This window comes from Gymnogyps californianus, chromosome 2 (genome assembly GCF_018139145.2).
Source record: "Gymnogyps californianus isolate 813 chromosome 2, ASM1813914v2, whole genome shotgun sequence".
Classification (NCBI taxonomy): Eukaryota; Metazoa; Chordata; class Aves; order Accipitriformes; family Cathartidae; genus Gymnogyps; species Gymnogyps californianus.
This window is the reverse complement of record NC_059472.1, coordinates 167764352-167785815: the sequence shown is the minus strand read 5'-3', so window position 1 is coordinate 167785815 and position 21464 is coordinate 167764352. Positions and strand designations below refer to the sequence as shown.

The window sequence follows — 21464 nt, the reverse complement described above, 5'->3', positions numbered from 1 at the left end:
GGTTGCCCCCCCTTCAAATTAGCTACTTCTCGGTGATTGACAGCTGTCAATCAGTCCCGCGGGGCGGCGCAGCGGGCCGCCGGCCGGCAGGGGGAGCTGTGGCGAGCGGCGGCGGGAGCGGCGCCCCCTGGCGGCAAGGTAAGGCCGCGGGCACCCGGTTGCGGCTATAGGAGGCGGCTCCGGTTACGGCGCGGTAGGTCCGGAGCGGCGGCGGGTAGGTGGCGGTGAGCGGTCCGGGGCTGCGGCGGCGGGGAGGGCGCCTGGCGGGGAAGGGCCGGGCTCGGCGGCCGCACACGGGAGGGGAGAGCCGGGGTTTGATGTGCGGGGAAGGGCCGGGCCCGGTGTGGTGTGGTCCCGGGCGGGAGGGGTAGGCCGGGCCCGACGTCCCGCAGCCTGACCCGGTTCCCTCCCGCTCCCCCCCCCAGCAGCGAGCGGCCCCGGAGGACGCCCGGCGGCGGTGGGAGCCGTGCTGCAGCCCCGCAGGGAGGCCCGGCAGCGAGCTCGGCGCTGCCTGCCCCCGGGCTCTTGTTTCTCCCCGCCGGCGCGGCCGGGCAGAGGAGCGGGAATGGAGTCCCCGCACCCGACGAGCTTCTGTTTCCCGGCGGCTCCCCCGCCAGCCCCGGGCAAAGCCCCGAGGCCGAGCGGCGCCAGCATCTCGCTGTGGACGGTGGTGGCGGCCGTGCAGGCGGTGGAACGGAGCGTGGACGCCCACGCTTCGCGGCTGCTCAACCTGGAGCGGCGGACGGTGACCACCGAGAAGAAATACTTCGACTGCGAGAAAACGGTGGTGGATTTCGGGAACCAGCTGGAGAGCAAACTGGCCGTGCTGGGCACCCTCATCCAGGAGTACGGGCAGCTCCAGCGGCGCCTGGAGAACATGGAGAACCTGCTGAAGAACAAGAATTTCTGGATCCTGCGGCTGCCCCCCGGGGGCGAGGTCCCCCAGGTAACAAATGGCTCATGGAGGGCTCGGGGACGGACACACGGACACAGACACACACACAGAGAGCGGGGAGGCGAGTGGCCGGGACTGCTTTGCTCCGCCGAGCTCCCAACACACCTCGCCTTCGCCCGGCAGCCATCTCCCGTGAGGCCCGAACCGTCCGGTGCACCCCGCGGGTACGGCTTAGCTTGTAATCGCTTCCGTCGCCTGCCGTGCCCAGGCCTCAAGCAGGGAGCGATTGCTGATAAATATGTTTAGGTTCAGCCGTATCTCACTGCGAAAGGAGAGGGTGGTGCATTTTTACGGTAAACGGCGGGTTCTTCCCCACACCGAAGTCCACAAACTGCCTGCCTGCAGTGACGGGGTCAGGCTCTGCACCGGGCGGGGGGGAGGTAAGAATATTGTGGAATTCACAGTTCGTTCTCCGAGAATTAGCAAAGTTCTTTACACTGAAAAGCCGAGCCATTACTCTCTTTGTGTCACGAGGATGCCCCAAGGCAGGATTTTGTTTTTTCTCCTTTCAGCACTTGATAATGCGGCAGCAGTAATAAATAGAAACGAGGATGTTTCCTAAGGGCGGCTCCAGGTTCCAGACCCGGTGCCGAGCGTGTCACTTTTGCGATTGCAGGCCCCGGCAGCGTTTGAAAGCGACGCCGCTTGCTTTTCTGCTCAAGAGTGGGAGAATCTGGAGGAGTGGCAGAGGGAGCTGTACAAAAACGTGCTGAGAGGGAAGAACGAATCTCTGATCTCTCTGGGCAAGTATCGCTGTTTCAGTCAGTTACCGGCGCTTCCCGACTAGCTCCGTTTTGGGGACTTTTTCCCACGCCTGGGAAGCAGATTTGTAGAAACACGGAGAATTCGGTGCCCGTTGCTGAGGGCAGTGCAGAGCGCAGCGCGCGTCACATCCAGTCCCACCGTCTCCAGCGCTCGCTGGGTGTGGGCACTGGCTGCAGTCACCTCCGTGTCACGGCCCGCTCCCTGCGGTGCCCGGTGCCAGCACAGCCCGCAGGCCCCTTCCCTCGGGGTTCTGCCCTGCTGGGGTGGAGCTGGCTGCCAGAGGCGGAAGCCGCCATCTCCCGGTGGGCCGTGCAGAGGGCTCTCCGTGCTGCCAGGCATTGTGGCCGATGGAGCTGGTTTCGGGAGCGCAGAGGAGTGCGTTCCTCCTCATGGACGCAGCGGGCATTTTGATGCAGCACGGAAACCTTAATATCTCTGTTCCTCAACAGATTATGCAATCTCCAAACCTGACCTCCTGTCCCAGCTTCAGAGAGGAGAAGCGCCCTGCAATGGGGACGAGGCGGCTTCGAGAGAGATTCCAGCAGAACCAAGTGCAGGCAAGAGATGAATTACAGCTTTATTCTCGGGCATAATGTTTGCGCGTTGTTGTCACCAGACAGAGGACGTCACAAGGCGATAGTCCTGATTTGCTACCGAGGAAACTTCTCAGATCTCAGGAGGAGCGGGTTCAGGGGGAGTAACAGGGTGCTAGAAAAAAACGTAACGGGTTTGATCTTTCTCATTAGCAGAGGCTCTGCTGTTTAGACTTGATGCGAGCAGCCAGGACAGCGGAGAAGGAGCACAGGAAAGCCTGGAGGGAAGAACAATGCTGCCTGAACCTGGACCTGGTGAGCATTGTTCTGAAAGGGCGTGCTTGGACGCAAGGGTGGGGAGGACACTCTCCTGAAGCGGGGGGTAAGGGGGGAACTGTTTCTCTGCAGGGCAGAGTAAAGCTCCCAGAAGTGGGAACGGGAGATGCTGGAGAGCGGTTGTATGTGAAAGCTGGTAGCAAACCTCCTGGGCACAGCGAGGGAAGAGCCGAGCGGTGCTGTGATAACCAGTAAAGAAGTTTCCTCTTTCCCTTAGCAGGCTACGGTGTTCCAGAGCCGAGCTTTGCAGGCATTGTGAAGCAAGAGGAAGAGCCATACGCGGAGGAGCGGGGAGCCACGGAGGATGCAGAGTTTACCGAGCTCAGTGTGGGTGAGTTCCAAGCAATCCTACAGTGAAGTCGAGAACAATTCTCAAGGTCTTCTCCAAAGATGGTGTTATGCCAAAGTATCTGGGGAACTGAGTGAAGTTCTGCTCACTCAGTCTTGAAAGGAATGCAGTAGTCAGGGACGCGGCCCAGAGCAGAGCAGAGGGCTTCCCTATCAGGAGAGACTGAACGCAGTAGGACTCCTCAGCCTGAGGAAGGCGTGGCAGAGAGGGGGATACAACGCGGGGTCTGTGCCCGGGTGAGCAGCGCGCAGCAGGAGCTGAAGGAATGAACCTTCGCTCTTTCTCGCTGTCCGAGACCCAGGGAGCACCCGGTGAAATGAGCAGGCGTTTGCTTTAAACCAAGCAGGGCAGACTCTGTTATGGTACATGTGCAAGCTGTAGAACCTACTGCCACAGGGCACAGCAAAGGCTGAAAGCAAAGCGGGCTTAGAAGGGGTTTGGGCAAATTCCCGGATGGAATGTCACCTCCAACTCCCATCCTGCTGCAGGGAGGCCATCCCCAGTGTTCGGTGAGGCCGTGGCTGATGCAGAGCTCGGCTCTTTCCTGCAGCCGCTGGGCTTCTCGGCACCCGGCCCAGAACGCTTCGCTCCCTTTTGTGGGTCCTCTCTCGCGTCCTCCAGAGCACATCTGCTGCTCTTCTTCCTGGAATTTCTTCTGCTTGGTGGCTGCATCCTCAGAAGAGGGAGCTGTGCTCCAGAGCAGTGCCTCGATGGCTACCTAGAGGCTAGGGAAGTCACCAGTGAGCTGGGATGGCTCTGTTATTCCCAATAATAATGTAATATTTACGTGATTAGTAGACCATCCCCAGCTCACCAGTCACTTCCTCACCCTCGGTCCTGGTCTCTTTATTCCTGTTTATTCTCCTTGTGCCACATCAGAGGTGTCAGTGGGGCTTGCTCAGTTTTTGATGGGATTTGCCCTGCTGTGACTAAAGCTTAGATGCTTTTTCTCATGCCCCTTGTGTCATGTTGTCACCTCTCCGCTGTCAGTCCCTGCACAGCACTAGTGAACCGGGGAGTGACGCTCTCCAGACAGGAGGCCGATCCCTGCTTAGATTTTGCCCTCACACTGTCGACAGCTTTCAAAATGGTTGTGTGTTGGCAGTTTCCATCCTTGACCTTTGGTTGGTTTTCCACCAATGGGTCATATTCATATCCAGGTCAACTAAAATTAAATGTTCAGGTAGGAATGAGAGTGAAGAGAAAGTTTGAGACAGGTTTAGCCTGAGTAGAAAACCCCAGGCACCTAGCTCGGAGATGAAAAGCAACGTACCCTCAGAGAAAATGTACTTGTACTGCCTCAGCGAGGACTACAGAGGAGGCTTCCTCGTTACATACGTATCCTGAGCAGTAGCAGGCATGTCTCAAGTGAAAACCAGCCAGTGTTCGTGTGTGTCCCCCTTTTGAGAAGGAGGCTACGCAGGTGGGTCACCACATCCTGGGAGTGGAGGAAAGGTGGATCTCGGGGAATGAGCTGGTGCTCTCTGAAGAGTGAGAAGTACCGAGTGATTGGTGTGGGGAGGGAGGCAGACCTGCTGACGAGGGAAGCAAAGGGCTGCCCCAGGTCCATGAGATCTTAGCGCTTAGGAGAAGGAAGACGGCTGGAGATGATTTTGGAAACGGCTGAACTCTGCTGTCTTGGAAGGCAGCACTTCCCTCTGCCCCCTCCCTCACGGCTTCTCACACTTGCTGCTCAGCCAGCTGAAAGGGAAGCATTCCTGTGCTTTTCACTTGTATTCTCTCTGTCGATCTTTCAGCTGGCTGTTGTTCTGTGAGCACAGCTGCCTTTCACGCTCCCTCTGTAAGAGGGGCCTGTTTGATTCACGGGTGGCGGGGGAAGGAGCGGGGAGGACTTCAGAAGCGTCTTGTGTCTCACACCAGTGAATGTCCCCTTTGTTGTTCTTGTCAGTTCCAGCAGATGAGGTGATAACGTTCAAAATAGAGCAGCTGGACTCTGAGGAATGCCCCCCAAGCTCAGAGCCCCCCGCGGCTTTATCCAGGGAGTCGGAGGAGCTGCTTTTCCAGGGTCCCAGCGAGGCGCTGCCCTTTGATAGTCAGTACAGCTCTCCTGCGCAGCAGGGAAACCAGAGCATGAGCACGCTGGTGCCATCCACTCCAGGGGAAGAGGGTCTCAGCGAAAGCAACGCTGTCACCTTCTATGGGCAAAACTGTCCCAACAAGAGACCTCACTCGTGTACTGCATGTGGGAAGGGCTTCTGTCTGAAGAAGATGCTGACTCACCAGGAGAGCCACAGCACGCAATGCAGTAGCGAGCACGCTGGAGACAAGGAGGGTTTCCTCCATCAGCAGCAGCGGCGGACCCGCGTGGAAGACAGGACCCGTGTGGAAGACAGGACCCACGTGGCCACGGAGAGGTTCAAGCAGAACCAGAGTGCAAAAGCCCACGCCAGCGTCCCAGCCACGGACAAGGTGTACGGCAATCCCAGGTGCATGAAAAGCGTCAACACCAACGGCAGCTGTAAGCCAAGTCAGAGGAGCCACCCGCGGGGGAGGCCTTACAAGTGCGACAAGTGTCAGGAGTGCTTCTCCCAAAAGAAAACCCTCATCATCCACCGGCGTATGCACTCGGGCCGGAGCGGAGGGGTCCTTTGGTGCTCGTACTGTGGGAAGACCTTCAGCCACCCCTCCAATCTGATCCGACATCAGAGGATCCACACAGGGGAGAGGCCATACCAATGCAACGAGTGCCCAAAGCGCTTCACCCAGAAGCAGCACCTCCTCCAGCACGAGAAGATCCACCTGCGCGAGAGGCACTGTGTGGTCACGCAGAGTGCGAGGAAGGCACCGCTACACAGCTTCTAGGCTGTGCAGGCGCACGCAGCCCTGCAGCCCCTGGAGGAGGGAGGAGAGGAGAGAGTCTCTGCTGCTCAGCGTTAAAGGCTCTCTGATAATTTATCCCAAAGATCCAAGCAAAGTAGAATTAGGATCCACCTTGGCACCGCTGCCCTTTTCTTTGTGGTGGTGATGGTATGCCACAGTACCTCATAGTCTGCCCAAAAATCTCTCCAGAATAAAAGTGGTTTGGGCCTCTCCAAGTTTGAGCCAGTTGTTTGAACTGGTTCCAGCGAGGTTGAGTTTTTTGAAGCTCTTCTTCACCTGGAGTTTCCCTGGCTGCTCCCCGTGACAGAGTTCTGCTGTTCTCAATTTCATGGGCGAGTTTGCGTTGCACGTTTGCAAAAGACTCCTGGCAACTAAACACGTGCACAGGGTGAGGCCTCGCTGACGGCTTGCACGGATGCCCCCTTTGCCACGGAGGGGCAGCCAGTCGGTTCCCAGCTATCTCCGTGCCTCGGCACAGGCCAAATGATGTTTTCACTGCTGCTTCTGCTCAGGAAGCTAGCTGGAAAAGATAGGTTCAGTTCCTTTTCTAGAAAATCGGATTTAGTTTGCTGTAAATTATGACAATAGGGCCACGTTCTGCTTGGAGTTCTTCTGATGTGCACTGGGACACGCTCCGCTGGAGACTCTGGGTTTGCACTGCAGTAACTGAGAGGAATTTGCTCCATTGTCTGTCACCTCTGAGCACACCCAAAGGAGGTGGCATCACCCAAACCCCTTCTCGTACCTCTACGAGACTCTCAGTGGAACTGAATGGGGAAACCACTTGTAAGCCAGAGGTGGGGCACACCTGTCCTCCCAGGCTGAAGCGAGTGTTGGGGTAACTTTCTGCTGACTGCCTGTACATTAACACTTCTTTTCTTTGTATTTTGTTATTGCCTTCATCTCCCTCTCCTCCTGGTAGCTTGGGGTACGGATGTTTTTTGTTCTTGGGGCTCAGCTTTCATCATATCCCAAACGGTTAAGAAAAAATTCCCAGCCTCTGAAATGTGTGTAGCAAATTGCCCAAATACATAGTGCAGCTTCAGGGATGGCGTTGCTGCTTGACCCGTTTTAAACCTGCTGCTTGTTTTCCTCATCACTAATTGGGCTTTGGAAACCCCTCTGTCGTTTCCTGGTCCCAAAGTGTCTGCCAAGGGGAGGGTGCAGGTGGCTGGCGCATCCCCTTAGAGACAGAGATGTTCCTCTGGCTCCAGCTGGCTGCTGTGGCAGATGTTTTAGTCTGGAAACTCCTTTGGCCAAGGAGTGAGGTCTCTTTCCAGGTTCATTGTCACCTGCCCTGCTGGCAGAGCGTAAGACAGGAGCACTCCTGTGCCTGCTTCGGCCCAGCCAGCGAGGCCAGCTCAGAGCTCCAGGCTGTTTAAGCTGATTCTTGCCCAGAGCAGATTGGGGTGAGCCTGTGTGAACCTCTCTGAACCCACGCTGTGGGAGCTGGCACAGAGCCACACGTGCCGAAGCGTCTTCAACCACTGCAGGTGTTTGCCTGGTGACCAACTGTCTGCCGCCTTTTCTCATCCTAGTGCTGCTGAGGTCTTTGATTTCACGGCTCCTGACGTGTCTTGAGTAGGTCTGTGTGTGGTGAGCCCCTCTCTGTGTATGTATCCTTTTTTTTTTTTTCCAAATAAGAAATCTGTGAGGACAGAGGGTTTTATGTTTTGTCACTTCTCAGTGTTTAGTGGCCACTTGCTACCATAAAGCAGTGAACACGGACCGGTTTTTCTCCGCTGTTTGATGTGCTGAAGGAGCGTCTCTTGGCAGTTAGCAGTATGGGGCGTTTGATACCTGGACAAGCAGTTTGGGTCTTGTCCAATAAACAGGTAAACTAATCAGTTCTCCAGTGGTTTCCTACTGACTCCGGTTAAACTGCTTCTTTATGTTTTATACTTTTGTTACTTAGACTGTGAGCCTTCAAGGCAGGGAACTTGTTTCTATCTGTTTGTAAAATGGCAGTTAAATTTGCAGCAGTAGATACTTGATTTTTAACAACATTAAACTTCAGCGGATTAAAGCTGTGAAGTTCTAAATGCTTCTTTTTTTTGTTCGTTTTCTTTTTTTTTTAATCATTTTATGTGCTGGTAAATGGCAGTTTGTAGTATCGTACCTTACTGATGGAGAGACAAAAGTCTACCTTGAATCGGAAAAAAGAACGGAGTGGGTTTTCATTGGTTTTTCTTTTTTCAATATTGCAGTGGAACCTGAGCAGGAGAATTGTTTTCCCTGTGTGTATCTGAGATCCAAACGGGGCCTGAATGGTAAGAGTATCTAAAAATAGGATGTAAGCTCACTATACAATTCTCATCCTGCAGGCCGATCACATCAGTCCTGCTGCCAGCAAAAAGTTTTCGGCAACCGCAGTGTTGCAGTCGTTACCAGTTTAGCCCAGCTGAGTCCAGGAAGAGCAGGATGTATTCTGGGATAAAGATGCAAAGAAGCTGCCGCATAAAGCAGCGGAGGGGCACTTGTCACCGATTCCCCTGTGACCAGAACATCCTGAATCTTAATTAGGATCACTTCGGCAGCGCTCCTAGATTATTCTATAAACAAACAACTACAGGTGCCTTTTCTGGGCTGTTTCTGTGTCTTATAAAAGGACAATAACAAGAAACATCAAAGTCCTGCCATTTGCCATCTCTCCTCCCTGTTGCACTATTGTCGTGTATGTTCTAGTGCTGACCTCCTACCACTTCATTATTGTTAGACATTTTAGTTTTAAACATTAGTTTGAAGAAAATGAAGAAGCTGCCTGACGTCTGATGTTGTGTTCACATCTGAGAGATGTCTCTGTAGCTGCAACTGTAAAAGAATCAGCATTCGGGTAGCGAAAAGATGGGCGTTTCAGACGTGTGAGCTGGGGAGGGTTACGCCATCTCAACAGCACTCTCCTATTTTTGACTGGGAGGTTTCATACGTTAACCACTGAGCATCAGAAGCACTTGATGTGCTCCATGTTTCATCACTTCTTGATGCTGCCTTTGATAATACAGATGAAGCAGTATTTTGCACAGTGAGTCATAGTTTCCCTATTCTAGCCCAGCTCCCTGTATTTCAGAGGCAAATACCTATAACAAATATCAGAGCTATTTTGAGATTCATGCTGCTTAAATTGCAAAAATTCAACCCTGAATCCAAGAAGAAATGTCAAGTGACGTAGAAATGCGCTGCTTTTCCAAGACCAAGAGAAAGAAGAGAAATCCGCCCCGTGCACAGATAGAGTGATGCTTACAGGAAAGAGCAGAAGCTCCAAGGGAAGGCCAGAGAAGATGTGGCGATGGGGAGGGAGGGAGTTTTTTGGGAGCACAAGGTCTCCTACACCCACCCTGAGATGCATCGTGGAGTCTCCGCATCTTCCATGAACAAGCGCTGAGCTTTTAGCATCCTTGGGTAGCGCTTCTCAGCGTGCAACTTTTTCCTGACCTTCCGTTACTTGGGCTGCTATAGCTTAGGCTGGAGTAGGACAGCAGCCTCCACTGCAAAGCCAGATATCTCGGTTGAGATATTCTTCACAAAAGAAGGCAAAGTCACGCACAGAAAAACAGAGGAAAAAAATAAACTGACCCAGGTGCACCCAGGACAGCAATGTCTTCCTGGATTCTCACGTTCTGGCAAATGCAAACTATTTTGCTTGAAAGCAGCTCAAGCTTTTTTTTGTTCATTTTGCAAGTACTTTCTGTTGTTAGAGCAACTCCATGTTTTTGATTGCTTTATGACTTCAGATTTTTGTTTATAAAAGCCTCTCTATGTCTTACCACATAGAGATCTTTGCATCCCATGGAACGCTGCATTTCAGAGAGGTATGCCAGCTCTCCCGCACCCAGCTCCTTACGTAAGAATTAAACTCAAGACAAGAAGAACGCATACAAGTACAGAGAAGCCCTACCATCCTCTGGCAGCCTGGCTCTCCCCACAGGTCTGTCGCTCTCCGAGAGGACCAGAACCACGCACATGTCACGATAGGTGTCACTTAGCATGGTTGTCAGGTTCTTAAGCCTCTTTCCCTCCCTTCCTGGGATGGGCCTGATCCTTTCCAAACACTGGAGGGGAAGTCTTCTGCTCCAGCCACCCTTAGCATGGTCCCGTGGGGCACACAACTGTTGTGCCAAGCTGAGAGGCCCAGCATATCTCAGCTCAATGTCCCCAGGAGGAGCATGAGCCCACCAGCCTCTCATGGCCCAGAAGTAGGTCCTCATTGCCATGGGGTGGGACACCCAGGCAAGATTTAAAGAAGGCAGGTAAGAGCAGTACGTTGTACTGCAGGTCAAACACCTGATTTCCTGCTACCGGAGGAGGCTACAAAGAGCTGACATAACTCCGCACCATCCTGAGACCTACCTGTAGCAAGAATGTGCTCATCAGCCACGTAGGCAATGTTAGCAAGCGAACTTTTAACTTTGCAGTTTTGATCACATCTTATGGTAAGGGAGGTCCCATTTTGCATAGCTGATGGCCAGACAGTTTAGCAAACTTACCAAATTAGGAGGATAAGGTGAGGTGATTATTCCAAGTAGACTGTGGGTCACACAGCAGCTGTCAGTCATGGAGGGAAGGCCTGGGGGTGTCACCCGACCTAACTGAAGGTGTCTCTGTGGGGATGCCTGCAGTGGAGATCCCGGATGCTTCTGGAAGAGCTGAATTTGCTGAATTCCCCTGTGGTGGGTGTACCCTGTGCACAAGATCCAATAAAGGCTTCCAACCACCTCAGCTTCGTGTTTGTGCAACGTACCTGAGACATGAGCTCCTCCTGATGCTTGTGCAGACCAGGAGAGCCGGGGGGTTGCCGCCACCACAGATGGGGCCATAAGGGGGCTACTTCCCCAAGGAGCTCCCCCTCAGCAAGTTGGCGGAGCAGGAGCGGGGCTGCACTGGCAGCGTCCTGCAAACCACAGCCTGGGGCCGGGCTGCACCACATAGCTGTCTCACCACTCCATCCCAGGGCCATGGCGGTACCTGGAGCCACACTGAGATGAACCAGAGACCCTGCGCTGCACCCCAGCATGGCAGGCCAGGACGGGCCTTGGGCTCAGAGGAGATCCTGCACCCTCACGGCTCTGAGAGGACACAAAATCCTCACAGCTCAGAGGAGATCCTGCACCCTCACAGCTCTGAGAAGACACAAAATCCTCACGGCTCAGAGGGGATCCTGCACCCTCACAGCTCTGCAGTGAACTGATCCCTCATGGCTATGAGAGGATACCGCACTCTTCACAGCTCTGAGAGGATCCTGAGCCCCCATAGCTCTGAGGAGATGCTTTGCCCTCACAGCTCTGAGGGGACCCCCAGGCTTCATGGCTCTGAGGGTACCCTGTTCCCTCATGACTCTGAGGGGGACCCCAAGCCCTGACAGCTCTGAGGGGACCCTGTGTCCCTCCGAGCTCTGAGGGGTCCCTGCACACTCATGGCTCTGAGAGGATCTTGAGTCCTTACGGCTCTGTGGGAAACTGACCCCTCATGGCTCTGAGAGGACCCTGTTCCTTCAGGGTTCTGAGGGGATCCTGAGCCCCCATAGCTCTGAGCAGATGCTGGGCCCTCACAGCTCTGAGGGGATCTTGTTCCCTCATGATTCTGAGGGGGACCCCGAGCCCCCACAGCTGTGAGGGGATCCTGAGCCCCCATGGCTCTGAGAGGAACCTGTTCCCTCATGGCTCTGAGGGGACCCTGTGTCCCTCAGAGCACTGAGGGGATCTTGATCCCTCACAGCTCTGAGGGGACCCTGATCCCTCATGGCTCTGAAGATCCTGCGCCATCACAGCTCTGTGGGGAACTCATCCCTCATGGCTCTGAGAGGATCCTGACCCCCCATAGCTCTGAGGAGATGCTGGTCCCTCCCGGCTCTGAGAGGATCCCCAGCCTCTCCCGGCTCTGAGGGGATCCCGGTCCCTCACGGCTCTGAGAGGATCCCCGGTCCCTCACGGCTCTGAGGGGACCCCGGTCCCTCCCTGCTCTGAGGGGATCCCGGTTCGTCCCGGATCTGAGGGGATCCCGGTTCGTCCCGGCTCTGAGGGGACGCCGGTCCCTCCCTGCTCTGAGGGGATCCCGGTTCGTCCCCGCTCTGAGGGGACGCCGGTCCCTCCCTGCTCTGAGGGGATCCCGGTCCGTCCCGGCTCTGAGGGGACCCCGGTCCCTCACGGCTCCGAGGGGACCCCGGTCCCTCCCGGCTCTGAGGGGATCCCGGTCCGTCCCGGCTCTGAGGGGATCCCGGTCCCTCCCGGCTCTGAGGGGACCCCGGTCCCGCGCGCCTCCGGCTCCGAGGTCCCCGCGCCCGCGCCGGCCCGTCCGCCCCGCGGCGCCGAGCCCTCCCGCTGGGGGGCGCCGCAGTGCGCGGCGCGGGGCGGCGGCAGGGGGCGCTGCGGGGCCGGCCGCGGAGCGCGGCGGCGGGCCGGTGTCGGCGGCGGGCCGGCGGCAGCGGCCATGGCCGGTCCGCGGGTCGGGCGAGCGGAGGCGGTGGCGGCGCGGCTGCTCCGCCTGGAGGCCCGCCTGGCGCGGGCGGAGCGGCAGCTGCGGGCCGCGCTGGCTCTGCGCGGCCGCCTCCAGGCGTTGGAGCGGCGGCTGGAGAGCGGCGGCGGGGCTCCTCGGGTGTCGGCGAGGCGCGGGGCGGCCGGCGGCGGCGGCGGCCGGGAGGCAGCGCGGGCTCGGGCAGCGCGGGTGCCGGTGAGCCTGGAGGACGTGTGGGTGCAGTTCAGCGAGCGGGAGTGGCGGGCGCTGCGCGGCTGGCAGCGGGCCCTGCACCGCGCCGTCATGAGGAGCAACTACCACATGCTGCTCTCCCTCGGTAAGGGCCTGGCGTCGCCCTCGACGTGTGGCGAGGGGTCGGAGCGGGTGGTGGGCAGGCGGCGGGTCCCCACCGTCCCCGGGTCGGTCCCCGTGCAGACGAGACCCCTCGGCTGCGCCTCACTTCACGCCTTCCGCAGAGCCGGAGGCTCCCAGGCGTGATGCCCAGGCCCGGTCGAAAGATGGGAACCAGCCGTCTGCTCGGAGCTGCGAGGATGGGGACGGGAGGGGTGATCCTGCGGAGATCGGCACCGGTGAGTGGCTTCGGGACAGCCGGGCTGTCGGGACGTGGAGCGCCAAAAACCCACCCGCTGGGCTCTTTTTGGGACATCAGCCTCTCTCCAAGGCGCTTGCTGTGTTGAGGGTGGTCTTCCAAATGTGGCTGTTGGGCATCTCATCCCTTCTAGTCCTACCAGGACGCTACATCAAACCACTTCTTTTCCCTCCCCTGGTTGCTGAGCTGCCTGCAGTTGCATGTGTCAAACCTGCAGTCCCCTTGCAGTTAGGCCGTGTCTGCATTGCCAGATGAAGTGGGATGAGGTTCTGTTTTCCAGTCTGAATGCTGGCTGTCAAGAGGACTTTCTATTCCGTGTGCACAAACGTACACAATGTAGTTAGTTTTACACACGTGTGAAGTGTTCCTCCAATTCATTGTGTTACGGAAGTATAAAGGTAATGTGTAGAGCATTAGCCCATCTGTTTTTCCTTATTTATTTCATATACTTTTTTTTTCTTTTTTTTGATAAATTTCATTCATAATTCTTACAAGTGTTTTTCTGATGGGTTGGAACTGGTGTGCGTTTTACCGAGAGTGACTGAAAAGGGAATGGCATAACTCTGGCCGAGCTAAAAGAGAGACAAAACTCGAGAACGAGAATTCACGTGGCACTCTCCTCGCCCAGGGCCACGTAGAACGTGTTTTAATTTGCTAATGGGCGCCGCAACAAAATGGACGTTACACTTGCCTGGAAATTTTGTGTGTTTCTGAGGCTCAAACATCTGCTGAGGGTTTTGTGACGAATATTTTAGGTCTGTTTAAGAGACCTTGGTCAGTGAGAACTAGAACTGGAGTGAGGTTTTCTCTAGAATGTGAGCTAGAACAGAGCTGCTGTGCCTGGGATGGGATGAGAATTGGAATTAATTTTGTGTATGGAATTAAAATAACATTGGTTCCTATTAACAGAAGACAGCATAATCCATATTAAGCAAGAGGAAGGGTTGTGCGCTGCAGATCAGCAGGAGGGGGAGGCTGGAGAAGCTCCTGAAGAGCCCTGCCCGGGTGAGTAACTGCATACCTCGGAGGGAAAATGAAACAGAGGGATTAAATTCCAAGGTGTTTTGGTTTTTTTTTCCACCTCTTCTCATGTATTCCAAATCTTTTATAAAAAGCTCACAAGTTTTGAACGGACTTGCCACCAGTCCCGACGGGTAAGGGCTGGTATTTCGCCTTTCCCTTCTCAGAGCCATTTTGGAGTTTGCAGAGTATGCGGCTGGTTTTCATCCGCGCAGTGCAGTGTGGAATAGGAAATGTTTCGTTCTCCCTTAAATTCCTTACTTTGCTTCCCTCAAGTTGATAGCGCTAAGCTGGTTAAATAGCTAGTGCGAAGTGGGCCATTAGCCACTTTTTGGGGCCGATTGGTTAACTTGGAGGAGGCAAAAACCAGGGCCAGAAGGAGGTCTGTGGATGGTGCCATTGGCTGCAGGGGGCTGCGATTGCGGGGAGGCAGGACTGTGTGCGCCGTTCTGGCTCCAGGGCAATCGGAGCGGCTGTGGCAGCTCCTCAGCTCCACATCCCCTGCATCCTTCTCTTGCAGGGCTGCAGTGCCTCTCCTCCCGCATATCCAGAGGCTTCAGGTTGCCTTTTCCCTCCTCCTTTCTCTGTGGTTTTTCTGCGTACACGAGCGAGCGCACCGACTCCTTGGTAGTGCTGTCGCTGTACGGGAGGCCGCGCAGCCCAGGGACCTGTTTCTTGCCTTCTCACTTGGTGGTACCTCTTTGCATTACAAAGAAACTGTTCTGCTTTAGAGCTTGGCTGTCCTTACTCTTTACAAAGAGTAGCAGCTCTATCTGTTGGCTCCACTGTAATTTTACTTGGCTTCCAGTGTATGTAGCAAACTGGGATTTTTAGACCTTTCCATCAGGTTTCATGAAGAAACTGGGCTTACGGGAGCTTGGCTTGGGGGAGAACAAAAAACAAAGCAAGAGCAGGTTTCACTCTTGTGAAATCCTGAGCTTACGCAGTTACGATAACACTTGCCTTGGATTTTCTCCTTTAGCAGAGCAAGCGTTTTATGAGCCTGAGGCTTCAAGTCAGATCAAGAAAGGCAGAGAGGCGTATGCCAGGGAGTTGCCAGGTGCAGAGGGTGGGGAGCTTCCAGGAGACCCTGACGCAGGTGAGGATTCCCTGGCAAAAACTCCCACTGCAGGAATTACCCCTCAGGTGGCTCTTCATGTCGTGTCTTCCCTGAGGCTTTGTCAGCACTTTCCGTATCTTTCTGAATTCCCGAATCTTCCGTGCTTTGCATCTTTCTCCAGTGTTTCTCAGTTGTGTAAATTCTCCCCAACGAGCAGGATTTCAGACTTGTGCAACGGATGTTTTGTCATGGATTAAACAAGAGGAGGAGCCACGCTGCCCTGAACGACAAGACTTGGAGAAAGAAGAAATCTCTACAGATCCAAGTACAGGTTAGTAATGGATTTCAGCTGAGATTTCTGGGACAGTAAATCTAATTTAGGATATTTTTTTATACTATATTAAATGTCACGACCTTATAATGTAAGCCATGAAAGAACTGGAAAAAAACTCAGCCTGCTAGTTAATATTTGTTCACAAAAATTTCGGGTTCTGTCAGCTGAAGAGGCTCCTTCCTCCTTCAGCTGGCCTAAAACTGTCATAGGCGCTGTCTTGGGTTTCTGTTTAGGCAAGCACAGTGGTGCGCTCAAGTCTTACGGATCAAGTTTGTACTTCCAGCTGGCTTGATGGCGTCTAAACCTGGTACCAATGAACACGGAGCCCCGACTTTGCATTCCCAAGCAGGAGAGCTATCCTGCAGCAAAAGAGAAGGCAGCTTTAATGCAAAACCATTGTAGGCCGTGCTGTTTGGAGATGTACGTGCTAACGTTCATTCGGAGGAGTTTTTGTGCAGAGCGCGCTTGGAGTATGGATCATGCTTGAGGTGGAGTTAATAGAGGGAGATTCATCTTTGGATCAAGGCTTAACCTCAGGGACCAGGCGTGTAAATTTGGATGGGGATATTAATTAAATACAATCTCCTGGGCCACAACCCGGGCCCGCTCAGTATAGCTCTCAAGTGGATAACTGAGGAGGGGGTGCAGAGGAATATTTTGTGTAGGAATCAGTTGGTAGCCTGGAATTCCTTCACTTCATCTAAGTTATTTAAACATTCACGGCACGTGATGAAATTACCGTAGAGTAAATCAAGGGATAAACTCTCAGTGCGCCGGTAACTGCGTGGGAACTGCCGACGTGAATGATTTTGCGCCACCGAAAAAGGTCGTCCAGAATATTGCCCTGGTGTAAGGCTGGATCAGCTCCACCTAACTCCTTCCCGAGGGAGACCTCTTCCAACTGCTCTGAGAGAGCTCACAGGGTGGGCTTCCCAGCCAACTCAGTCTGTTCCAGACCTTCCAGTCTGTGCTTACACTTAACCTGGAGTTGCTGGGGTGAGAGGACGTGCTTAGGCAGTTACTGCAGAGCAACCGGTGCCTTTTACATTCACGCTTTAGCTTGGCCTGTGGTAACATGTTTGTGTGCTGATGTCCCAGTACACGGCCGGAGAAATAAGAGCTCGGGATGTTTCTGCAGTGCAGATAACTGTGGACTCAGCTGGTTGACGCTGCTGAGAGACCCGTGGTCCTTCACGATGCTCAGTGGAGTCTTTCTGTAGCAACTCGCAGATGTTGGAAGGGTCACAGGTCTTAGGGGACAGAAAAATCATGGAGCATTAGAAAGCTTGGGCTGAAGAGCGTTGGTGGAAATAACCTGGAAGATGAAACACTGGATATTTGTCGCAGGAAACAGTAATTACAGAAAGAGGGAATTTGCAGGTCAGCAGAACAGTTTTGTCCGATGGCAGATCTAGAGCTGTGCCTAAGTAGCTCCAGTGCCAGGTATGTTTTTGGGTTGGATTATCAGGAGTCATAAATGTTTTCTGAGGGAAGCAGGAGAGGCGTCTAGCGGAGAGTCAGTCTGACTGAGAGCTCTCAGTCTGGGCGTGCCTCTGCATCGAGCCGGAGCTGCGTGCCTGCCTGGGGATCGCTTGTAAGGTGCGAGAGCCTTCCTCTCCACTCAGCCCTGCGCCGAGCTCTCTGAACAAAGACATGGCTGGACAGTGTCTCCCCCCAGAAGCCCAGCCTGCAGAGACAATGGTTCACGTACAAGAAAGGGCGCATCCGCACTGGCTTGCTTAGCTGGCTTCGGTGCCTGGGCTTGGACCCTTGCTTCTCTAGATGCTCGGTGGAGTGTCTGGAGAGCAGCTGAGAGCGCTGAGGTGTGACGGTGCCCGCGCTGTCAGGGAACTTAGATCTCACACTTCAGACATCTGAATGAGAAGGGTGAAGATGAGACATGGCGGTAGTGATTTTTTGTGTAGACTTAAAAAAAAAATAAATTGCCAAAAGATCTTCTGTTTTCCTGGAGATTTTGTTTCAGTGGAACGCTGGTACTTGCTCTCCCCCTCAGTATTAAAACCTCCCGTCTTACTTGCTTTGTCTGTCCATGAGCATGACATGGCTGTAGGCTTGGAGGGATACTCTTAAGAAGCTTCCTTAATTGAAAGACTCTGAAATCTATCTGTTTCAGTGCACGAGGAAAACACAAAGAGGGACCCTCCGGCACATTGCTTTGAAAGCCCGGTGTGTGACTTGGAGGTACCAGGAAGACCCGGAGAGAAGTTTTCCAAGGATCCTAGCCCCGGAGTGACATGGGACGGTCAGTGGAATTCAGAAATGATGGAAACAAACACCACCGGGAACGGCCTTGGGAGTGATGCTCGGTACGACCGCGGGTTTGGTGAGCACTTAGATTTCTTTAGCGCTCAGGAAAACAGTGTCGGAAAGAGACCGTGCGCGTACAGCAAATGCGAGAGAAACTCCACCCAGCAGGAACATCTTCAGACTCCCCAGGGAGCCCGAGAAGGGGAGACGTTTCCAGGCCCCACGTGCGAGAAGAGTCTCAACGAAAGGGTGTTCCATCTGCTGCACTCGCAGCCGTGCGCTCCGGGTGAGAAAGACATCGGGCAGGGGGCTGCTCCTGCCTCCTGCGAGGGGCTGCCCGCCGGGCTGCGGCTAGCGGCCTGCACCGAGCGTGGACAAAACCCTGCGGGCGGAACCAAGCTTCGTGACCGCAACGGCTTCGACGGAGAGGAGCAGCCGTCTGCGGAGAGCGAGGAGAACTTCCCGGCGGAAAACCCGTTAGCCAGCCCCTGCTGGGATCACCCGCAGGACAAGGCGGAGGGCTGCACCAGGTGCAGGCAGCACTTTGCGCCCAGGGGCAGCCCGGCAAGCCAGCAGCAGAGCCAGGGCAGGGGCAAGTCCTACATTTGCAGCGACTGTGGGAAAAGCTTCGTTTGCCATTCGTGGCTCGTCAGACACCAGATGACTCACACGGGAGAGAGGCCGTACAAGTGCTCCGAGTGTGACAAAAGCTACAGGAGAAAGGATTATCTTCTAAACCACCAGCGCCGGCACTCGGGAGAGGGGCTCTTCCAGTGCCCCCTCTGCAGGAAAAGATTTGTGCTCAGGAGGAGTTTCATGAAGCATCAGGAAAGTCACGTGGAAGAAACACATCTGACGTTGGCCGGTTGGCCCTGCACAGAGATCAGGGGGTCTGTAATGCACTCCGTATAGAAAATCCCGTCCAGCCGGGGGGTTTCGCGGCCCCCTTGGCTGTCAGCCTTGCTGGGCAGGAGGCAGGGCCGTGGCGGGATCCCCCAGCTCTGTGCTGGACCGTGGCGGGAGGAGGAGGCTGTCGAACTGCCATCCTGAGCCCCCTCCCAGGCAAAGGGAGAAGGTTGGGGGGTTATTTTCCACAGACCACGTTGAAATGGCCTGCGGAGCTGTTTCACAGCTTTCACCGGTGTTGGGGACGTGTTGGAGCTGCGTAGGAAGTCTGCAGTGCGCAGAGTTATGCCGTGAATCCATGCCGGAGAGAAATCACATCAACACACGGAACGACTTGTAATGCTTCAGGCTGGAGAAGAATCTGAAATGTTATCCCTAGGCTGCTGAGAGTCCGGAGTCCAGGGACTGGGCTGAAAACAGGTGAGTTAAAGTTACTAATTGTCCACTAAACAAGTGAAACAGTGTCAGGAAACACCCACCTGTGCGAAATGCTTTGAGAAAGGAAGTGTTGACCCTGCGGCTCTTTGAAAGAAGCCTCTTCAGGAAGTGGCAACTAGACAGAGGGGAGCAGAGCTTGAGAGGCGGCTTGTTCCTGCAGTTAAATCACGGAGCTCGTGGGGCTCCGTGCTGCTGAACCCCGAGAGAGGATTCCTGAAGGCTGGGGTCCTCACCTGGAGTTGTAAAATGACCAGGGAGCCTGGAGTATGGTTTTAATTTTGCATAGCCTTAAAGTTGTGTTGCACTGACTTTACCACGTTGTTACAGGTCTTCTGTGTTTGTTCAATTTTCCGAATCCTATGAAAACAGAACATTTAGATGCTCGTTAAAACATTCTCCTTCAGAAATTGTATTTTTGCTCATATTTAGTGTCTCTTAAGGGGGAGAGCGCTGTTGAGAGTCTGACGTGTTGTGACACCGCAAGGACACAATTCATTCCTTTTAGTAATAAAAGAGTCGGGATATGTCATCTGTCACCTTGTTGTCGATGGTGTTGAGCCTCGTGGAAAAAAAATGCAGAAGCAGCAGCACTGGGTGAGTCAGGCAAGAGCCCATTTTGGTTCAGGGCTCCTTCGCTGTCAGACAATTGTGACAAATTTCTTTAAACAGCCTTTTTTTACATGCAGGTTGCTGCTTAAGTTTTGTTTGGATGCTTTTTTGTTGGCTGGAAATGTCTTGTTTTTGTAAAATTAAAATTGTGAGAGAAGTGGCATGAGTCATTCTACAGGGGGAGGAGAAAAGACGAGCGAGGTTGAAGCAAGAGGAGGAACTCTGGGTCTGCCGCCCCCCAAAGCCCCGTTTCCAAGGCAAGTCTTTGCTTTAGAAGATGGGGAAATAACCGACAACGGAGAAGGGGGAAGAGCGGGTTTCTCTTCAGGCCGGGATGGGGCTCGTCCCTGGGGTCAGCCTGCCCTCTGGGCGCGGGGGGGGACTCCAAACGGGCCCCCATCCCCGGGCCGGGGACGTGGAGAGCCAGTCCCGTGCTCCGGGACAGCGCATCCACCTTCCCGCCGCCGCCGCCGCTCTCCTCAGGCTCTCAGCGCCCTTCCCGCCGCCGGTCCTCCGTGAGGAGGTCCCGGGCCTGCGCCCCCATCTCCTGCGGGCAGCCGGACATGGGGCTTCGCCGCGGAGCCGCTTCCCGGGAGCGTTTGCCGGCGCCTCACCGCCCCGATCTCCCGCCCAGGCCCCGCCGCGGCGGGAAGCGCCTCAGGCCCGGCCCCGCTCCGGTCCGGTCGCCGCCGCCGCCGCCGCTCCGCCGTTGCTATGACAACGAGAAGGCGCGGGCTCGTAATCCCCGCCTCCCTTCCCGTGAGGTCACGCTTGCCTCTTCCAATCGGCGTCCGGTTTCTTCGTGTGCTGGCCAATGGGAATGAACGTGTCTGCCGAGCCCTCCTCGTGGAGGCCGCGCCGCGCGCGCCCGCGGTGATTGGCTGTCGCCGGGCAGCGCGCGCCAATGGGAGGGCGGGGCAAGCGGCGGCCGGCCAATGGCGAGGGGAAGTGGTCCGGCCCACCCCGCCCAGTTCTGGCTGCGCGTGGCGGCCGGCTCCCCGCGGGATTGGCTGCTGCCCGGGCGAAGGGCGGGGCGGGGCGGGGCGGGGCGCCCCGGAGGAAGATGGCGGCTCGGCGGAGGCGGTGAGAGGCTCGCAGCGGCGGGGTGCTGACCGTCTCGCGGGGCTCGGGCTCTCCCGCCATCGCCCTGAGGAGGCAGGGGTGTCCCCGGGGTGCGGGGTCCCTGAGGGGAGGCCCGTGTCCCCCTCTGGCACCGGTGGTAGCGGGGCGGTGAGGAGGGGGGGAACGGCCGCCCTGGGCGGGGGGGACGAGGCCTGTGCCTGCCGCGGGGTCGGGGAGGCCTGTGTCTCCCTGCGGTGCCCCGGGCGCTGGAATGGGCTTTTGTAGGCCACTGGGGCCGGTCGTGCGGGCGTGGGACCGTGTCCTGCTTCCCCCTCCCTCCAGACACGCTGCTCTGGGGGCTGCGTGGGTGCGGGCCCTCGGGGCCTGCCCGCGGCCTGCCCCGCAGCACGAGGAGGGGAGCGCCGGTACGTGCTTCCTCCCACAGTTGTGCGGCTGAGGAGTGTGGGGATGAGGTGCAGACGCTCCCGGGATGCGCAGGGGATGGCAGCAGGGCTGCCGCTGCTGCTCTCGGCGCCTCCGGAGAAGCGAGGGGTGCCCTGTTTTCCTCCAGTGTGTCAGCTCAACAGAGCTCGGCTGTCGGCCCTGGGAGAAATAACAACCTCCTCCTGCCCCGCCGGGCGCTGGTGCACGGGAATGGGTAGTGAGTGGGGGTCCGCAACAGGGCTCCAAGTTGGCAGAGTGCCCTGGGGCAGAGGTGCCCGGTTTCCTCCTACATCTGATACCAGAACCAGGGTCACGAACCATAAATGTTCCCAGAAGCGCAATGTGATGGTGAGAGTAGTTGCTAGCATTAGGTCTGGGTTACGTTTGTTTCCAGAAACGTTCCCCGTGTGCTCTGCAGAGCCCTTTCTCTTCCTAGGTTCTTTTTGCGGGTGCATGCCCTGGCGATTTCTGCCATCATCCTTTTCTA

The 21464-nt window shown here is 55.7% G+C and overlaps 1 protein-coding gene across 1 annotated transcript; it reads left to right on the top strand.

The window, feature by feature from the left end:
* The first annotated feature begins 531 nt into the window (after positions 1-531).
* LOC127030014 (zinc finger protein 777-like) lies at positions 532-18433 on the top strand. The gene is made up of 11 exons (XM_050915929.1): positions 532-946; positions 1572-1698; positions 2170-2271; positions 2470-2568; positions 2807-2920; positions 12703-12816; positions 13746-13841; positions 14839-14955; positions 15134-15247; positions 15669-15670; positions 17393-18433. Exons 1-11 carry the CDS (start codon positions 566-568, stop codon positions 18428-18430), a joined length of 2304 nt encoding a protein of 767 aa, XP_050771886.1. The 5' UTR covers positions 532-565; the 3' UTR covers positions 18431-18433.
* Positions 18434-21464: the final 3031 nt, after the last annotated feature.